At 37.1% G+C, this 21244-nt stretch overlaps 1 protein-coding gene across 1 annotated transcript in view; it reads left to right on the top strand.

Annotated features, from left to right (window-relative positions):
* LOC140230962 (non-lysosomal glucosylceramidase-like) overlaps positions 1–21244 on the top strand; it is a 33257-nt gene that overhangs the window by 7454 nt on the left and 4559 nt on the right. The window contains exons 4-12 of the mRNA XM_072311106.1: positions 2506–2733; positions 4846–4961; positions 5869–5980; positions 7379–7481; positions 10342–10495; positions 11175–11300; positions 12276–12445; positions 13744–13848; positions 20586–20693. Of these exons, the coding sequence (XP_072167207.1) occupies positions 2506–2733; positions 4846–4961; positions 5869–5980; positions 7379–7481; positions 10342–10495; positions 11175–11300; positions 12276–12445; positions 13744–13848; positions 20586–20693 (1222 nt within the window). The remainder of the gene's footprint in view (positions 1–2505; positions 2734–4845; positions 4962–5868; positions 5981–7378; positions 7482–10341; positions 10496–11174; positions 11301–12275; positions 12446–13743; positions 13849–20585; positions 20694–21244) is intronic.

Here is a 21244-nt window from a genome sequence, read left to right as displayed (position 1 = left end):
CGTGACTGAGCGGAAACTTCAAAAATTCATAACTTTTGAACGGATTTTCCGATTTCCTTCAAACTCTCAGTGATGTGTTTTACTAATATTGCTGCATTCACTCAACCCACATGTCTATGAAGGTGAACTTGTCCTTTAAACAGGAGAAAAGTCTGCCTCCCAAAAGGGGTCCATAGTAACATATCATATTCAGCACAGTACCAAAGCCGTTGGTTGTGCAATGTGTGCTACTACAATATTACTGTTACCAACAGTGCAGTATTACCCAAGGCTTGAATGTGAGTGGGTATTTGTTAGTTTGGCCCCTCCACCAAGCAGGAACTTGGTGATTAATAATATTCTCTCTTCCTTCTGTATTTGATTTTAGATATTTGTGATGACACCGTGTGAAGACCCTTCCCAGATATAACATCATCAGTTGCATTTGCTATAATTAAATAGTACAACTATGTACTAGCTTGTGTCATATTCACAAACAGACACTGTCACTGTGACAACACTGCGAGCAGATACTTCAGTTTTTGACTTTCATGTGTAATGTATGTGGAAATTTTTGCTTTACATTAATTTTCGCATTTATATCACACTATTGACTAGCGTGAATTTTATAACTCGCAAAAATATCTTCACTATTTTCTTTGTGCATTTTGAACAGGTTGAATTGTGGGCTTTGTTTAATAGAGATGCGTCTGTGGTATACACTGTAGGTGTGTGTGTGTGTGTGTGTGTGTGTGTGTGTGTGTGTGTGTGTGTATGTGCCGTAGGAGTATTCATTTGAGCTTGTGTGTGTGCAGTAGTTTCTGTGCAGCACATTAGTGTTCATTCAGGAAAATGTTAAATCAAATTCTGTCTTTTCTGAGAATTGGATGAAAACAAAACAGGCATAAAGCAATTGTGCAGCACGAATTCAAGGACCCTTGAATATGTTTTTTTAGTTGCCCAGCACGACAAATTAATCTCATAAAAAATATTGATGTTTGCCGTGGTAGAAAATTAACAGTAGTGGGTAGAAGTCATTAGGATTCACTGGCAGGCTAATGCTGTGGAAGCCTGGTAATTGTTGGTCATTAAATGTTAATGAGTTAATATCAGATGGCTGTAGGCACACCTAGGCTCATATTTGGGAGAATATCATCATCTGATGTTATGACTTCATGTACCATAAACAGAAACTGAGACATCCCTCTCTTTGTTTTGGAAGAGATATGACCTCATAGTTGGGGGTGTGGTGTGAAAAATGGGCTCAAAGGTCAACTCCCCACGATGCTGTCTTCCTTTGGTTAGGGAACAGTTTTGCCCGTCATATTTTGGACTAGAGTGTGATCTTTTCTGTTAATGAAATACGATTCTTTTGATATGGAGTATTGTTCAGCAAATATTTGCAGATGTTTCAGGTTGGAGTTTTTGTCAGCATAGATAGGATATTTAGAGTTTTTCTTCCCCCAAAACACATGGCTCAGTCATTTTCTTTTGTAGTTGAGCACAATTGATCAAATTGATTTTTTTTTTTTCTGTCACTGTTTTATTTTGCCTTTTTTTTGTAATGTGAGTTTGTTATTGCACATGATTCTATGATACCAAAAATGTATTACAGGCTTGGGCAATGGTTGTAATGTATATTTTATTTGATTGAATTAAAAAAAAAAAAAAAAAGCTCAAATAAATAAGACTGACTCAAGCCTGTAAGAATTGTATGATAAATTTCTACTAACTTTATATGATGAAATATACATTGTATTTTTTTACTTCAAGAGAAGCATATATGTTCAAGTGGTAAAAAGTGTCTGTTACATTTTTATTGCCGCAAGTAACGGGGGGGGGGGGGGGGTGTTTTTAGCTTTAAAATGCTGATGCTAGTCATGGCAATGGCTTTAACTTAAAATTGAGCAAAAATCTACTCATATCATTCAGTATTAACTGCATGTACCTATTAAGATATTTGGAAGCTGAATCATACAAAATTGTGCTGTGTAATTGGACAAGGTAGTAGGTAGCAATTACATTGAGAAATGCAAAATGTTTTAATTGTAAAAAGACCCAAATAAACCAAATGAATGTATTTTGTTGAAATGTATGTTGCCATTTATGATTGTTGTAAGACTGTACTTTACTTAAGAGATATGTAGATTGGGTATGGCAAGTCAAAATTCATATGATATGATATTCTCCTTGTATTTTGTGTTGAAATGCCAAATGAATAATAATAGTATTTGTAAAGTTTTTTGCAAGTGAGTGTGAAATTCTAACCACCTCAGTCAATTCATATTCTCCTAGTGATAATGTAACTTTTCACTACAAGTAAAAGTGGAAAAAAGATAGACCTGATTAACAAGATTAAAAAAAAAAAAGTGGAAGGGCAAATGAGAGGAAAGTACCGATGCTCTGATTGTATCAGAATATTATAGAACTGCTTATGTATGCAGATACTTTAATTTTTAGTTCAAATAATTGTAATGATCTAAACAAGTGCATCTGTATTTTCACTTGAATTTGAATGTTCTGCAGTTCACAGTATGTGTCCGGAGGGGTGGAAAGACAGTCTACCAACAGGTCCTATCTCCAAACAAACCGTCCAACAAGGAGCTGGCCCATTCATGGGAGTGGCAGTTCCCAGCTAACAGAGCCTCCTACCACGGGCTCTACCCCAGGGCCTGGACCAAATACCTCCTCCCCGGGCAAAACATCACCCTGGTGTGTCGCCAGGTGTCCCCAATATTTCCTCACAACTACCAGGTGAGATTGCCACTTTTTATGACTTTTGTTGTTCATGTTAACTCATTTCGTCAAATTAATGAATTTTTGCATAGAGATGTGTTCTTGCAACTGATTGACAAATTGCCCTTCATCGATGTAAATTCATCAGTCAGTTGCAAAATACAAAACAAAACATCTTGAAGCAAGAATTTAGTGAAAATATGCAGTGCCCCCTGCAATGAAGGATTAGAATTGGCATGGCTGCAGGACAGAAGCTAGGCAGTCTAGTGGTCACAACACCTGTCTAGTAATCAGTAGATTTTTGGTTCTAGTCCAACCCGAGTATGTATACATGCGTATGATTTTTTTATCGTGGCTACTGTGTTGTATCTCGTACCTATAAACAATGCATAATTGGCACTTATTCATGTCCATGAAGGGCAATTTATCTGTCTTATTTGCATTTACTCATTTTTGTTCTTATAGTTCAATTCTGTTCATTCATCATAAACGAGAAATACAAGTACACATATAATCTTATATGAAGGATAATATTCATAACAACCTTAAGTTGTACATGATATTATACGCTGTAAATGTTATCTGATCAGTGCTTGTCTTTTATTCAGGTTGTGGTTGTAAATTAACCTCACTTGCAGAGATGTTTTGATAGTTTGTCCAGTTTGACAAAACAAGCTCTTAAAGCTCTGATAGTGTTTTGGAAAGTCTTTTCATGAGTGAGCAAACACTCAAGCACTGGGGATATACTCTATGTTTTGTTATGGAAGGAATCAACTGCAGTTCCTAGTGATTGCAGTTCAGGCAGATGAAAGAAGAAACCCAGCAAATACGCTTCCTCCTCAGCTGCTGTGAAGAGAACAAATATATATAACAGGGCACTCCCATTACAGCAAACACTGTTAGAGATAACAAAATTTGATAAAACAGAGTCAAAATTCAGGTCCTCCAAATTATTATCTTCATGTACTTTATTCGTTTGGCCATTGTGAAATTTCATTGTGACAAAAGAAAACTGCTGGTCCTGAGGATTTCATTATAACAGGAGTTGCCTGTACTGTACATATATGTGTTAATCTTGGAATTTTCCATGTGTTCCACTTGGGCAAAATGGCGTATTCAATTCAATTCAATTCAATTCAATTCGGTTTTATTTCAAATCAAAAGAATCATAACAGTTAGTCCGCAGACTAATATTGTCATGCGTACAGAATAAAAATACATGCATGATTACAGAACATTCACAATCCAAGAAAAAATCAAAAAGTTAAAAATCCTATTAAATTATTCAGTCATACCAATATCATACAAAGTGTATTCCTTACAGTCCTATAATTATGCATTACATTTACACAAGATTAAAACTGGATACACATGTGGTGATATTGCTGTAAACATACATATAGATGCAGACATTCAAAAACAGACAATATACATGTACTATGGCTAGAGCAGAATAAATTTCCACATGCAACTTAACGAATAAAAAACAACAACATTAAATCAGCAGATGTATAGTACCATATATGAAATAACAAATTTCTCAAAAATTTCATAATTGTTGAAATACTTGAGTGCACACATCTTATTCTTAATACAAAATGCACAATGAGGCTTTATCTGTTCAACTTACCAATGAGTAATGTTATTGCAAAATGTTCAAAAGTTTCACAATTACCGGAGTACTTGATTACCCAACTCTTTAAGAAATATAAATCTTATTCTTAATACAAATATATCAATTCACGTATGAAAGAAACATAATAAAATTTGTTATTGTTCTAATTGTAGTTGAGTGATGTATATACAATTACAGAGAATTCAAGAGGCTCACAATTGCTGGGATGCTTGATTGTGCGTACCTTTTTGTTCTGATTTTTGGCAGTGTTAATTTGTGACCATTTCGGAGTCCTGTTCGAGATACAGATTGTCAGGTTATTCGAGACTCCTTCTTCTTCTCTTATATATATATATATATATATATATATATATATATATATATATATATATATTCGAGACTCCTTCTTCTTCTCTTATATATATATATATATATATATATATATATATATATATAAAGATATATATACCCATGTGACAGTATGTAATTGGTGCCTGTTGCTAACCTTTCCATAGGAAACGAGTCTCCCTGTTGGCGTGTTCGTCTGGGACGTGTACAACAACGGCAGTGAAGCAGCTGACGTGTCGCTCATGTTCACATGGCAGAATGGAACTGGAGAATCGGAGGACAAGTATGTTGGAAGATGTGATTCTAGTGTGACGACAAACTAATCTATACTGGGTGTGATGGCCACAGAAGATTTTTTTCTACCTTATGTCTTTGTTGATGTTCACTCACAAATGCTTCACCACTGCATACATTTTAGTATCATTTAGTCTCAGATTTTGAAATAAATGGCAAAGAGAAAATTCCATTCCTCCATTTCAGGGTGATAGTCTCCCCCTTCCCCCTGAAAATTACCAGTAAATGAAATGTAATATGATAAATGTTGTAAATCTAAGACATCCAAGTATTGTAATAGTTAATATGAGTACATGTACGAATTGTATTGAAAGTAATCTGAGTGTGTTGTTCAAACAAATATTTCCTCTCTCTAACCTGGCTGGAATGAGTCAGATTTTTTTTTCATGAATGGAATGAAAGTGTGTGTGTGTGTGTGGGGGGGGGGGGGGGGTGGGTGGGGGAGACAGAAAGGAAACAAAATTAGGAACATCAGGTTGTCTTTACTTTTAAGAGGTCAGCATGCAATTATGTCATGATCTACTTTAATATGCCATATATATATATATTTTTTTTTTTTTTTTTTTGGGGGGGGGTCATTTTGCAAATTTTGAGAGTGGGATGCTCTTCGAAAATTTACAAACATGGGAAAATATTGACTCTGATTCTGATATGAAAGCAACATGCACATGTGTATTTGTCCGTCCATATCTGTAATCCATGATCAGGAATTTAAATGACTCATAAAATTGTCGGGACATCCTTGATTTGCAAAATCTTAGACGCGCTGAATATATGGCGTATACAGTATATAACCATGGAGATGGAAGACTGATTGTGGTAGTGAAGAAACAATGTGTTTATAAGGAATGAAGTATGTGATAAAGGTCAATGTACTTATATTGTTTCCTCTGCAGGAAAGGGGGCCGCTGGAACACTGGCTTCTCGTCAGCTTCAACGTCAGGAGTCATGTTCCACGATGGTCACCCCACTCAGCCCTGCACTGTGTGCATAGCAGCAGCATGCAAGGTGTGCTACTAGAATGCAAGTTATAACTCTGTGTGCTTGAAATAAGCAAAGAAACTAGAAAAACAAGTTAAGCAGAACAGACACACACACACACAGATACACACCTACACAATCTTCCACAAGCCTTTTCAGACTTTTTGAATGAAAAGAAAGCAAAAGATAACAAGTTTATTCTCCGTGCCATGCTGACTTATTTCTTTCTTTTGTATTCTACATGTTGTTATGCTTGATGTTGCGAACTTTCCAGGTATTTTGTACTCTTATTAACATTTGTTTAACCTTCAGGAAGCGTAACGACTTTTGTAGTTTTGTTGCTGCCCTTGCACTAACAGTTTGTGAATCATTAGTGTGGTTTTCATGACGTCGGTGAGTTGAAAAGTAAGGTTTGGCAGCCACCTAATTGAAGGACATTGAAACAGATGTGGGTCAAAATGCCTGATGCATGCCAAAGGATAATTATCTTAATACTTGTTTGTAGCACATGGTCAGTGTGGACGTGTGAGCACACGTATGTTCATCTCTCGTATAACCTAACAATTCTTGGAAAACCACTTTTCCATGGTTTGGTATTGTGTCTTTTTGTTAGGATTTCCATTCTCCATTACAATTAAGTTGGCAGTTTATCATTAGGTAAAGTCAGCAATTTTCTTCATAAAAGCCGTTTGGTGATGAATATACAGTAATTGTTTTTATTTGCATTTGTAGATATTTTTTAAAGTCTTAAATTGCGAAATTTATGACTGTTTCTAAAAGGAAGAAAATTGCTACACATTTTGATAGAAGATTACTGTTTGTCTCACAAATTGGCAATTTGGTAAATTTCTTTTTGATATTTGCAGATTTATGGAATTTTACAGGTTGTATCTTATCTTCATTCAATTTAAGGTATATTTTGAAATTCAAAGGTGCCAATTTGATAATGACAAAGTCATGAATTTTATAGCAAACTTCCCCAGGACATAATGTGTTATTGAAGACAAAATGGAACTATTTGGAAAGATGTACAATGCCAAAATACGGTGAACCAACTCAAATGTCAGAGTGTCAAAGAGGAATTGGATGAGTGTTCAGAGTTTTACCATATTACTGAATTGGATGAGTGTTCAGAGTTTTACCATATTACTAAATTAGTCAATGTGTCCAGTAAACAATTTGTAGAAGTATTTTGTTTTTCTGTCAAATTATATGTCTCCATTACCATTTTTCATGCACTGTATCATTTTGAAAGACTGTCATATTTCCACTACTTGCTTACAGTTCATGTGTTTTTATACTATCCTCATGTTGACTAAAATACTAAACGTTTGCTGCCATAGGCATGTAAAATAGCACATTGATTTATTATACCATTTTGAGGCGCTGATAGCATCACTTGCAATCATTTTAACAACTCCCTAGGATGGTGTGAACGTGACAACGTGCTCATCATTCGACCCCTCGTCTCAGCTGAAAGAGATTTGGAACGACCTCAAGACAGATGGACAGCTGAACACAACAAAGGGTGAGGGCGCTCATTAACTCTGTCCTTGCCATCCGCTGATATTGAGAGGTGTAATGATTGTGTAGCCTTGACTCCAGCCTTCTCCCTGCTGTTTGCAATGTGCTTGTATACCAATATCACAAAAGAAAGGTCTGCTGTGACTAGACTATTGGTGGGTGAAATACTGGTTTGGCTTCAAGTCCTCCAGTGTAGACCTTGTGTGGATTTGTAATGAGATGAGAAAAATGAGATGTATCAAGGTCGGACCCCACCACCGTGAATATGATTAGGAACAGGTCATATTGAGCAGCTTTCAGTAGGATTTTAATGTTTAATAATTGAGTGCTTGTACTTTGTATTCATCATCCTGATACATGTATTTTCAATCTACTTCACTTATCCTTCTCTTTGTTTGTTGTTGTTGCTGTTGTTTTGTTTTTTTTTTTTTTGCTGCTGGAACACTTGCCAAGATGTTTTTCTAACAGAAGCCTTAAACTATTGCAGGTCATCCTTGCTTTGAGGATAAGAGCTGTGCCCTTGTGTACATGAGGTAGATGCAAGGAAAAATTGAATAGAAGAGAGCAAAACAATTTTTTTTTTTCCAGTCAGTACAAGGGTACAAGAGTTTATTCATTTGTATGTTTGTTTGGGTTTTTTTTCACCACATTAACACTAGCTATATTGTAGCAGTCTCAGATGAGCATAGATGTTGCCCCAGTCAGGAGAATATAAATTTAACTTTATACCCTTAACCCTTTCTGCGCTAAGGACTTTGGACAGTGTGTACAGTGCTATGGGGTTTTCTGTGCCGTTTGACATTCAAACCACTCAAAGGGATACTTGAGAGGCTTGCCGATGTCTCTTGCATTTTATGCGTCATGCTGTGTTCACACATACTGGAGAGCAAGAAAGTCTGATGTGGTATTTTGCTCCAATTCTATAGTCTAATCTGTAATCCCCATGGGGAATGTGGATTCTTGAGTTTACTGGATAAGAAGCTAAAGGAATGTCTTTCCCCCATTACTTTTCAGCTGACAATGCTCTAGAGTGACTGAACCCATAAAGGACTACACCTAAGTATTCTAAATCTTGGGTTCTCAGAGAATGAATCATATCAAACAAACAAATAAAAATCTGTGCAGTCATCATCTAGGTCATGATCTATTTCCTGACTGGCTGTTGCTTATGGGAAGTTGTTATTCTAAAAAGAGTTGCTGTCCTAACATCTTTTTATGACGTGGAACCCAGGTCAACCATGTTTGACATGTATATCAGCAGTTCTGACATAGTTTATCAGCAAGACTGAAAATTGTATGAGTTTCACTTATTTTCAGAATAATAAAAATGAAAAATAAAGGAAAGCAGAAACAGACTTAATGCAGTAGTTGAAGACAGGAACCAATGTCAGTGTAACTTTCAAATATTCAGTGGTGACATAGACTGCCATGTGGTGCATATTTCACTATGACTTCAGGAGCCCCTTCATATTCTCTATCAACATGTTCAACACTTCATAATCTTGACCCTATATTGTGAAATTCTTCGCATACTTACTGGTGAACTATTCACGGTACAAATCCTTTCAAATTTAAGGTTAAGCAAAACCTCTGGTTCAGGTCATATCCAAATAACACATCAGATCCTGTTAACCACATTTGGTGATGTATCTTTTTTGTCATTATTTTCCTTTTTATTTATTTAGTCATTTATTTATTTATTCATTTTTGGTATTACAATAGAAGGGAAAATAGAACCTCTTTCATTCAGCCCGATTATGGTTATATACTATTGTTAATTTCGGTTGTGCAATTGTCAAAAATCTCTTGATAACAAAATTCATAACTGATCCTTAAAATTGGCAGCATATTTTGAGAAGATTGAAGTTACAATACTGACGTTTGTTTGCAATTTTCATAATTTTGTGCATATTAAATGAATCTATATGTTTCCATCAATTCAATATTTTGCCTCTAAATACATAATGTTAACCCTTTACTTATCTCACATCTCTGAAGTGACTATATGTCTGTTATTTTGTTCAAAACAAAGCTTCAACCAGTCCATAGATCAATCATTCAGGTAATAGCATTAATACTAGTAAATTCAAGGAGGTTTTATACATACAGTTCCAACTGGCTGTAATTATTCAAACGGTTGTCAGATATCTATTGATGTACAAAAGAATTCCACAGGTGCACTTGTGCCTTTGAAGATCGATGTTCCAAGCCGCCGTCTTGCTGAGCAATCTGAAGATTCATTTTGAACGTTATCATAATGTTGACCATATTTTGCTTATTTATTCATTGAATGAAATGAAATTTCACTTAATAATAAAGCATGTAAAACGAAAGTCAATTCCGTTCAGAAAATTGCGCAAAAGTTTAAATCAGAGCTGTATTATGTGAAAATGTTTAAAACTGAACCATCCTGGAAAGCTGGTTTTATCACTTTTCGACTTAATTTGCCCAAATGAAACTAATATGTAATAATCTTCAAGTATAATTCTTTATTGATAGATATATCAGATTAGTGCCCACGTATCCCCAGTCGAGTAATTTTCATCTTCATTTCAGCATTTTTTGCTCAATTTCTGTTCGTGCATCCTCGTGTCTGTACTACCTACCTTTTATAAGAAGGGATAGCGAAAAGTAATTACCATCACAAAGACATATCTTCCTTTGAAAGTGGCTGGTGATTATGCAATGAGACACGAGTCAATTGTCTTCGTATCGGCGCGGCAGATCCTGTTTGGCACATGCTTCAAATATTTTTGAGCGGCGGCTTCGAACATAGATCAAAGGGAATAACTCTGTTGTTACTCCATCTCTTCAACCTCCTTGGTTAATTCATATGTCCATTCTGTGGCACACCAACTTCATAGGACCGAGTGAAAGAACAGAAAAGGGTCACCGGATAGCGGGTGCTGTGGCTGCATCATGCCACGTGGAGGCTGGCAAAAAGGAAGTTCTGGAGTTCTCTCTCTCATGGGACATGCCTAAGGTTCATTTTGATGATGTCACACATCTGTACTTCAGGTTAGTAATGTCACAAAAACACAAAAAGCAAGGTTATGTATGGTCAAATGACTCCAAATATTAGAATGAACATGGATTAAAAAGCACAAGGTAGTGTACCAGTAGTACCACCCAATTAGATATCTCATAACTACATTGTAACGTTTTGGTAATTTGTGTGTCTGTGTTCAACAGTTGCATTTCCGTGTGGAGAATTGAATAGGAATAAACTTGTCCTAAAAATGATTTTATTGAAACTAAAGGGTATTCCTATTCATTTATAAGGTCACATAATCAAACGAAAGTTTTGTCAGAAAAAGAAATATCTAGAACCTTGTCTCATGAAGAATGAGCAATATGCTACAACTTACAGGGAAAACTTTTGTGCCAAATGCATGGTTTGTGTTTGGTTGATAGTAATTCACTTCATGCCCTCCACTGAATTGCCATAGTTGTTGTTGGTTTTTTTTTTTTTCCAGCAAGTAGATTATTTCTTGGGGACCCTTTTAAACAAGCAAATTATACAGCTGTATGTAATTTGGTCAATATTTGGAGTGTTTGCTATTGCACTCTGAAGTGATGTAAAAAAATGACAAGCATCTGTACAGAGAGCTACATGTATAGGCATCTTCCAATTGATGAAGTGTTCAAACTTCCAGTCAAAACTCTTTTGGTGCTATTTATATGTTTGTGTGTATAGACGGTACACGAGATGGTTTGGTAGAGATGGGACTGCATCACCAGCACTGTGCAGCCACGCCCTGGAGGAGTACCCGGAGTGGGAGAAGGAGATCACAGCTTGGCAGGACCCGATACTCAACGACGAGTAAGTTTCATCTACCGCCCTGCTTGTGTCTCTCGGTGTTTACCTCAGACCATTTCATATGTGTTTAGAAAGAGAAGAATGCTTGTGTTGTGTGTTTGATCATGATTGCTGTATTATACCGAATCATATCAATTACACTGCTGAGATTGTGGTATTTGTCACCATCTCCTGCATTATATGCTGATACAAGACTGTAAATTGATTTCTTTGTGTCCTTTTTTTCTTGTTTATGCTGAAATTGATAATTAGTTGAGTTAAAAAAAAAACAAAAAAAAAACCTGGAATGAAACTCACTTGTTGTGACATTTTGCCAAATATCAATTGGCTTCTTTGGTCGAATGATAATTGATAATTGATGATGATAATTGGCAAGATGTCGCAACAAGTGACTTTAATTTTGAAAAAAAAAAATCAACCAATTATCAATCTTTTACTTCAACTGGATGAATTAGAAGAATTCATGCTGGAATGTTTGCTGGTTTTGGTTTGACCAACATTGTCTTTTATAAGCATTTGAAACCACAGACTGCAAATTCCTTTAGATATGAAGTGTGACTTATTATAAGTTTCCTACATTAGCAAGAACAAATGCAGAGAAAATACAAGAAATATGCTTCCATAACTTTCATTTGATGAGGTTTAGACTAGGTATGATTTTGTCGTTACATTCTGAGTGGGCTTATCTAAGACTGATTTTTTTTTTGCAAGTGTTTATGATATTCTAATGAGCAGTAGTAAATCAGCATGGAAATCCCCTTTAAAGAGGCCCTTTCTGACCATGTTTACACAACCATAATGTATATGAAATGTTCAAGGAAATGCTGATAATGAAATCATATGAATTTGATACCCCTCACAGAATGCAAGATGAAACAGGGTTGCCTTATAGATACATAGAATGAAGTGTAAAGAGGCTGCTTGAAATCATACTACATGAGGCATCATTGTGTATTTATTCATAACACTGTATCATAGGACTCTACCTGACTGGTACAAGTCTGCCTTGTTCAACGAGCTGTACTTCATCACCGATGGAGGGGGAATATGGGTGGATATTGACGAGGAATTCCCAAATGGAACAACAAACCAACATACAAGAGCTGCACCGCTGGTCCAAGAGTATGGCAGATTTGCATACCTGGAAGGTACCACTAGTAATCACTTCTTTGGGGGAAAAAGTCACAATTTTGAAGTTATAGGACACTTCTGTTTTGAATGATCATAGTGCGTAGATGTCAGTTTTATTCCATTTATAAAGCTCAGGCTTGGGAAAATCATGCAACTTCCAATAGAATGACAGTATTCAGCAGCACTTGACAAATTTTCATTTCAGAAATTACAATTCTTAGTAGTCCCTCATAAAACAGTATATTAATTCTTACCTCTGTTATAAAACTAAAATCATCAATTGTTTATAGCCATCATTTTTGGCCTGTTATTATCAAGTGGTATTGAATACTGTTTCAGAGGCTTCAGTAAAATAATTTGTAACATATGGATTCATTTCATAGTAAACTAGAAAAGCACTCTGAGAGCGCAGACCTCCACCAAGCATGCAGCTCATTTCCACCACTGATCTTGTTCTTCCATAGAGATATCAGTGATTTCCACCCGTACGTACTTATAGCATCATGTGCTGAAAGTCGGCCCATTTCCCAATATAGAAGCCTTTGTTTCGTCATAAACCCTCAGCTGCACGGCGCGCCTCGTCCTAGCAGAAACTAGAGCACGCACTCTAGTGCGCGCATGCAAACCTCAAATACGCACAGCCTGAACTCCCAAGTTCATTGACCCTACCTGCCAAAATATCAAAAATCCTTCATAAATGCCCCCAAAATTCTCGGATCACCACCAAAAGTTAGTCGTTTGTTACTTGCGTCATTCTCAACCTTTCCTGCAAGTTTCATTCAAATCCGTTAACTATTTTTTGAGTTATTTTGCACACGGACAAACTAACTAACTAACAAACACACAAACACACAAACCAACGGTAACGAAAACATAACCTCCTCCCTTGGCAGAGGTAATAATGGGTAGAGTGGTCAGAAGAAAAAGTGAAAGCCAAAGAAGTAGAAGAAGAAGATGAAGAAGAATAAGAAGAAAAGGAAGAAGAAGAAAAAGATGATGAAGAAGAAGTAGTTGTAGAAGTAGTATTAGTAATTGTCGTCGTTATTGATTTTGAATTATATGAATTGTACATAAGTCACAGACTCAGTAACACAATGTGAAAATGTAAGGCCAAATCCTAGGTCTTAAAACTACATATTACAAGCAAATGCATGCACATCCTTAGAATGCTGTTTAACTTTCAACTTAACTACTGAGACCAACAAATCAGGAAACAAAGAAAACATATTGTGTTTGAAAAACAATATGTAAATGCAATGGAAACTACCTTCAGTGTAGTGACTTTTGTGCCCTCCTCCCACCCTTCTTTTACCAGGTCATGAATACAGGATGTACAACACATATGATGTTCACTTCTATGCATCATTTGCCCTCATCATGCTGTGGCCAAAGTTGGAACTCAGCTTGCAGTATGATATCGGTGAGTGGATTCCCTGAAATTTCAGCTGTAAAAGGCATTTAGTTGGGGGCCTAAGGGCTCAAAATGGGCGGTTTGGTTCAGATTCTTGCAAAAGCACCAAATTTGGCTCATAGGTCCTTTGTACCATACTCTTTCGATTTTTGATGGGCGCCAAGACTAAAAACCTTTGGGGCCGCCATATTGGTGAAATCCAATATGGCCGCCATCCGGGTTAAAGGTCAACTGCAGTTACAAATTGAAAAGGTTGATTAATGTTATGAATCCCATGTGGAAGATTTTACGACGTTAGAGAATGTGATTTTGAATATCATTTCTGCAATTCAAGGTCACTCTCACCTCTCAAGGTCACTTTCAAGGTCAAATAAGGGTCAATTCAGGCATTTTTTGAAATGGTGTCTGTGAGCATTCAACTGCAATTCACTGGTACCCCTATTTTGTCCCATTTGTCACCTCTTCCATACTCCTTCAGTGGTCAATTAGGGCCAAGAGCGGTTCCATCCCCCTACATATCAATAATGATTATGACAAATAAATGAAAAAATTATATTTAAGATATAAGTATATATATATTACATATATATATATTTTGAAATCTTTGAGCACAGAAAATGGGCTTCCATTGGTTTCGTTTTCTTTTCTTATTTTCTTTGCTCAAAGTTTTCACTATTTATCAATTGTTTCTGGTCAGTTTTTCCTTTCGTTGTTTCAATATATATATATATATACATATATATATACATGCTTAAATACGGCAAAGAGGGTAATAACACGCCTAATCTTATTTTGCCTTCTATTTTCCTTCTGACGAGATAGCTGTATAGCCCGTATACAACTAGCTGGTCAGTTGTACGTACTTGGGGTGGACCACTTCACCAATTTATGCACCTTGAGTTTTCCGATAACGGAATGCCGATTCGGGATCTCCATCTGTCTGGGTTTGTGTTTCTTACACACAAGGGACTTCCACTTTTTATATCCAAGTGATGGGGTGCAAAGTGTTGTACCTCTAATACACACACCATTGCTCAGCTAGACTTGAGATAAGTGGGATTCGAACCCGCGCCGGAACACAAGTCTTTAGACCGCAAGCCATACGCTACCGACTGAGCCACCTCGTCACCTTTCATGGTCAATTACATAATTTTCCAGCTGGCAAGCGATATGATTCTCCTCCTGCTGAAATTGGTGTATGCCTGTTCTCCCTTGACAAGACAGCGTCTGCTTCTTCAGTGAAGGAAGCAATGGCCGAAGCTCCCAGGGAATGGAGCTCCTCAATCGAGGTCAGACCAGTATTCTATAGGGGCAGTTAACTAAATTCGATCATTAAAGTCCTTTAATGGCAGTATCTTATCAGAGTAGGTAAAGACAATTCAGCTGAAGGTTTTTTCTTATCTTTTTTTTTTAATTCTCTTTTTATCAAACGGAACCGTTTCTTTACTGAAAGCGCAAATGACTAGGGAGACTGAACATCTATTGATGTTGTATGGGACACTGATCCTGAAGAAAATAATCTTAACATTTTTGTGCAGCAACACTGTGCAGTCCTCTGACAAGAGATGGTGAAGGCACCACTCAAATCTCAAGTTATGATTGGAAGAGCGTAGCGTCTTCCTGAAAATTACGATTGAAAAATAAAGAACTGCAGCGCACAGATATCCAAGAATAAATTGGACGGACAACTCATCCTGACCACCTGATTCGAGAAGGAAATATCCAACAGGAATTGTGATCTCACAACCCTTCAGCTTTCCAACATCTTAGATGCGATCTATGCAAAGATATCCTTACAAAGGATGACATAATGTTTTCTGAAAGCATTTTCTGAAAACAGTATACAGTCGCACGGATGAGCATAACATCACATTTTCGGTAGTGTGCTTTTTTTAATCCCTTTGATCTGAGGGAGTTACGGGTGGGTCGTGGTCTTTCCTGTACAGCATACCTGACTTCCAGCTAAAGAGCACAACATCAGGCACTCTCACGGTGCGACATTACTTCAGACTTGCTTTGATGTGGAATGCAAAATGCCTAAGTAGTATGGGTCAGCAAACCAAAGCTCACTGACACATTAACTACTTTAGTAATCGTGCTCATGTCCAGCAAGGACTGATGAGCAACAAGGTTTATGGGGCAGCCAGCGTCAACGAGGGTAGGCATCATCTCGTCATAACGTGGGAGCAGATCATCAGAAACCACCCTATCTGCTCAAGAGGCGCTGTATCAACATTTCGGAGATGAGTGCTGCTGCAAGTGAGTTTCTACTGGAATCATGACAGCATGGGTCATGATGTGATCCCCGACTTCAGGGAGTGGAGTTGGAGGAAAGATGGCACAGGTACATGGCAATTGCTAGTACTATCAGCCACTCTCCGCAATGCTTCAGTACCAAATTTCATTCTTCTGCACCACAGCTTTTTCAAGTCATGCATTGGGAGGTGGAAAACATGGAAATGGAAAAAAATAATGAAATGAATGAATGAATGAATGAATGTGAAAATGCACAATGTAGAGCAGTTGTCAGATGAGCCAAGGTCAGTAGATTGATATTGCTGCAAACTTAAAGTGGGGGTGAGGGAGGGAATTGAGGGCCTATCTGACGGGAGGAACATTGTCGCAATGCCAGCGTCTCGAAGAAATTATTTTCGGTATCACAACTAAACCGATTTCCAGGGCGACGTCCAAGACGTCTTCAAACAAAGGGACAACTTATTTGCTTGGAAGTCACAGGGATGTTGGCACGACTTTTGCAGTCGCAGGGACTTATCAGAGACGTCTTTTCTCAGCGACTTCTCCATCTCGTCGCCATTACGTTATTACGGCCTCCACAATATGCGGGGACATCGCGAAGATGTTGCAGACAAATTTAGTCCCCACGACATGGCCACAGTGATGAAGACTTCTCAGAGACGTCTCGTAAACGTCTCGGAGACAAGCTGGAAGACGAAAATAGTCTCTGCAAAAAATCGAAAATGTTCGATTCTCCGGCAAATCCTGGAGATTGGGCTCGTCTCCAGATGCGTAGAGTTGCAACTTATAGTCTTCAGACCAACGAGATACCAACTTATAAAGTCTTGTGATATCATACCAATTTGCGTCCAAGCACTTTGGATAGAATCTCAATAGACCCTAGAAGGTGTCATGAAGTTGTAGTATAGCATATCTAATCTGTACCCTGTTAATGGTGTCACTGTGGCACCTGTGAAATATGCTTGTTCCCTACATGGCGTCACCAGGACCTTCATGTTCTCTGAACGGCATATTTAGCTGTGGAGGCACGTAAAATTTCCTGTAAGGACTTTAGAGTCGAACTTTCTTACACAAGTTCGAAAATAGCAAATTGATGCCTACCTGATGTACTAAAAACTCTCTTAAACACGACAGATTTTTCTTCTTTCTTCATCCAGATTAAGAGTGATCTTCATAATTATTATTCCACTGAATTTGAATCTGAATTATGAATATCTATTGTGATTGAGGATCCCTGAACTGCAACAGAGGAATAAAAACACTTCTCTTTTTAGTGGCAACGTCAAGAACGCTGGTAATATAGAGAGTAGCCACCTCCCCTTATTGCTAAACTATTAATATATTAGGTAGCAATAGGAATCTATTTCTCATAAATGTATGTTTTTATTGCATTCCTTGCAGATGAAGATGAAAATAATAATCCAATAATCAAATCTTGAAAACTCTTTGAAAGGGCATTACCAATAATTCTAACTAGCTCTTTTGGCCGACATTAAAGCAAATGCAAATATATTGAATTCCGCAAATATGACCAGTCGGTGAGGACATTTCTTCTTAGCGCCTGTAATGTAAAAATAATTATTGAAATGATTGTGGCATGAACTATGATATTCCATAGCTTTGGACAGAACCTTACTTCAAAGCTCGTGTAGCCATATTATAACAGGCCATAATTGAAATGATGCAGAAAAAAAAAAAATACCGTAAGTAATCATTAAAAATGAAATTGAAGGGTTACCAAGTCTTCAAATTTAATTGTGAAATAAGGATCTGAGTAAGATCCCTTAAACCTAATTACTCTCAGAAAGGGGTTCTTATTATAAATCATGAGTGTATACCTAGTGTTTGAAATCTTAACACGAAAGCAGATAATTCATATTGATGTTACTCGAGAGAAAGCCCACCTCTCCCTCTCTCACAGCCCTCAACAACTGCAATTCTATTAGCAGGGCTGGCATTCCTCCTATATTGACTATAGGCAAGCCATTTCAAGAGTCTAAATCACCTATTGTGAATATAAAATCCAAATGACCTTTAGGGAGACCCTATAAGGAAAAGTTGACATCAGACCATAAAAATAATTTCAGAATCGAATTCCTTGACCCATAAAACCGCTACAGCTGACTTTTCGAATCATTGTAACACTTTAAAGGTTTTTAATTGTTATACTGGCTTTTAAACGTAGGTGGCAGCCATGTTGGATTTTGCAAATATGCAGCCCTGGAGGGCGCCCTTCACAAGAAATACGCCTTTTTTCAGCTGTCGACAACTGCAATTCTATTACTAAGGCTGGCATTCCTGGAATATGGGCAAGCCATTTTTTTCAATAAACTGTTATGAATACAATGGCTTGACCCCTATATGACCTTAAGGTGACCTTATAAGGAAAAATTGACCTCAAACCACAAAAACAACTTCAGATTCGAATTCCTTGACCCAGAAAACTTCTTAACCTGACTTTTTAAATGATTGTAACTCTTTTATGTTTTCAAATGCAGGTGACCTTGAAACCTATATGGCGGCCATATTGGATTTTGCCAATATGGCCGCCCCAGAGGGCGCCCTTCTTGGCGCCCATCAAAAATCGAAATAGTATGGTTTGGGTTACATGTGTGCCAAATTTTGGTGCTTTTGGAAAAATTTGAACCAAAAATCCCTTGCGCCCCCCACTAATTTGCCTGCTCCTTTTATCAAGTAGGATATTGGTGCAGCTTTTTGTTTTCAATGAAAGAATCTAAGCTGTGAGACTGCCTTTACATTGTGAGTCAAAAAGACTTGTACAAGCTGTTAGCGGAGAGATTGTGCAAGGGATTATTTCTGCTGTGGTACAAAGAAGACACACAGGCGATGTGTTGCAATATAATTGTAAAGCATTGAAGAAACTGGAATTATCTACATGTAAATAGAAAAAAGAAATAATCTCTTGGAATTATCTAACTGTGTTTAACATTCTCTTCTGTGTAAATTACAACTGTATGGTACGTTTAGACAGTAGAAGTTAATGCTAATGAATTTGATAACTGATAAATTTAGAAAACGTGAACACTATATCCACCATGACTGCGTGCTGTACCTGTTTGAATGACGACTTCGTCTTCATTTTTTTTTTTAACCCAAATGAGAAAGCCCAAGTAAGAATTCAATAATAGACAGTAGAGTGTAGTGATTTCCAAGTGCTATGTGATCATGGTGCACAGTTGTGGTGCTTCAGGGAATCAGAAGTAACATCTCCCTTTGTCCATGTATTGAATTTATTTGGCTCAGTAGGACGTTGTATGTGGCACATAAAAGTGCTGGTAATTAGCCCCCAAAGTGGCTTGTTAGTGAATTAGAAAGGGAGGATTTTAAGTTAAAGTCCTTTAAAGGTAGGGAATCCCATTTGCATGCCTTAAATGAAGAGTTGTATAAATACAGTGGTATGTTGAAGAGAGTATCATTTTAGAAACTCCCATAAAGTATTGAAAGTGGAAGGTAACATTAAATACATTTTTATTGACCGTTAGATTTTGAATTGAATTTTTTTCGGGGCTCAACGTAAATTCCAGTACATTACTAGGCTACCTTTGGAGACCCATGCACTGCATGTGTGTCCATCATGTATATTTTGTGAAGAAAGTTCATCAAAACTTACAAATATTTCTATATACATTCTTGCCACACACTCTATATGTTATTACATCAGCTCTTATACTTTTAGATTTGTGTTTATAGATAAAAAAAAAAAATACAGAAGACTGCAACAAAAAGGCTTAAGTGTGGCTGACACACAGAACTACTGAGTAGTTGAGTTTTGTGCATTATTCAAATTGTAGATAACTGTTGACTTCCAAATTTCTCAGCAGTGGCCTAAACAAGTCCCCTGAGGTTCATATTTAATGTTTTGCTGCATTTTGGGAGGTCTGTAAAAGGTATCCCCTACCTTTAACAGCAATAAGATTACTAAACTTAAATCTACACTGTAACTTGGAACCCATTGCGTATAATTCTACTACAATTATGAAATCAATGCTGTACAAGAATATCTCTTTTTTCCATTACAGGAGGAGATGCAGGAACTCTGAGATTTGGTTTTCTGTATTTTTCTCTCATTTTCTCAAAATTTTCTTTCTCAAATAATCAGAGCAGTTGTGTGATCTAAAGTTGCAGAATTGACACAGAGCAGAGAGTGCTTTGTTAGGAAGGGGATATTGAGGAAATACTGTATATGCCATCTAGCAAGTCTGATTTTTCGCGAATCAAGACTTCTCAACTTGAGTACAGTGATGAACAGAAATATGTATGCATTCATGTTGCATTTATGTTGGGATCAGAGTAAATATTTTCCATGTGTTGTTCAATTTGCAAATAGCGTCTCACTTGTGAAATTGAAGAAAATATAAGAAATTTTAGAATATATGGCATATATAGTATATTATGTCCTGCAGGTAGGTGTAGAAAGTTGATGGATTTCCTTCTTGTTTTTCTCCCTCTGTCTCACGTGGCTACTGCAGGCCATTACATTGATCACCGTGATGATGCAGCTTTCAAGGATCTTACATCTGGCCTGCGCTCCATCAGGAAGAGCCCTGGCTGCGTACCTCATGACATCGGCAACCCAGGTTTGTCATTCAAACTCTTGGCACTGTTAGATGGCTTCTTCTTTCTTCTTCTTTTTGTTTTTTAATCTGAAGCCAGTTGGCTGCAGAATCTCTCTCCTGTGCGTGCTGATGGTCCATGAAATTGTTATCTCCAATATAAGGCAGCATTCTCTAACCTTCTGACTTTTCTTATCTAAGAATATGATCACACAATGTCTTCAAATGCAGCAGCAAAGACCTTGATAGCTTACAGGATTAAAGTTTGTGGTGAGAATGTTCCGGAAATCAGAGTCACTCCATCTGGAATCCAAAGCCAGCATCTTGAATAGAAATTTCCACTTCCATCCCTGTCAGGTCAAATCTGCGTAAAGTTCCTTTCCACACTGGAATTTGACTTGCATGTGGAAAATTATTATTAGTGAAAGTGTGAAAGTCATATAAAGTGAAAACAATGCAGACGATGTATTTTACCCATGAATGAGATCTAATGTTCCGTCAGATTTTAATTTCCTTCAAAATAAACCATGCAGCAGGCACTCTCCTTTTCTATTTAAGAAGAAGAAAACTCCATT

This window comes from Diadema setosum, chromosome 7 (assembly GCF_964275005.1).
Source record: "Diadema setosum chromosome 7, eeDiaSeto1, whole genome shotgun sequence".
NCBI classification, from domain to species: domain Eukaryota; kingdom Metazoa; phylum Echinodermata; class Echinoidea; order Diadematoida; family Diadematidae; genus Diadema; species Diadema setosum.
This window is presented reverse-complemented; position numbering and strand designations above follow the sequence as displayed.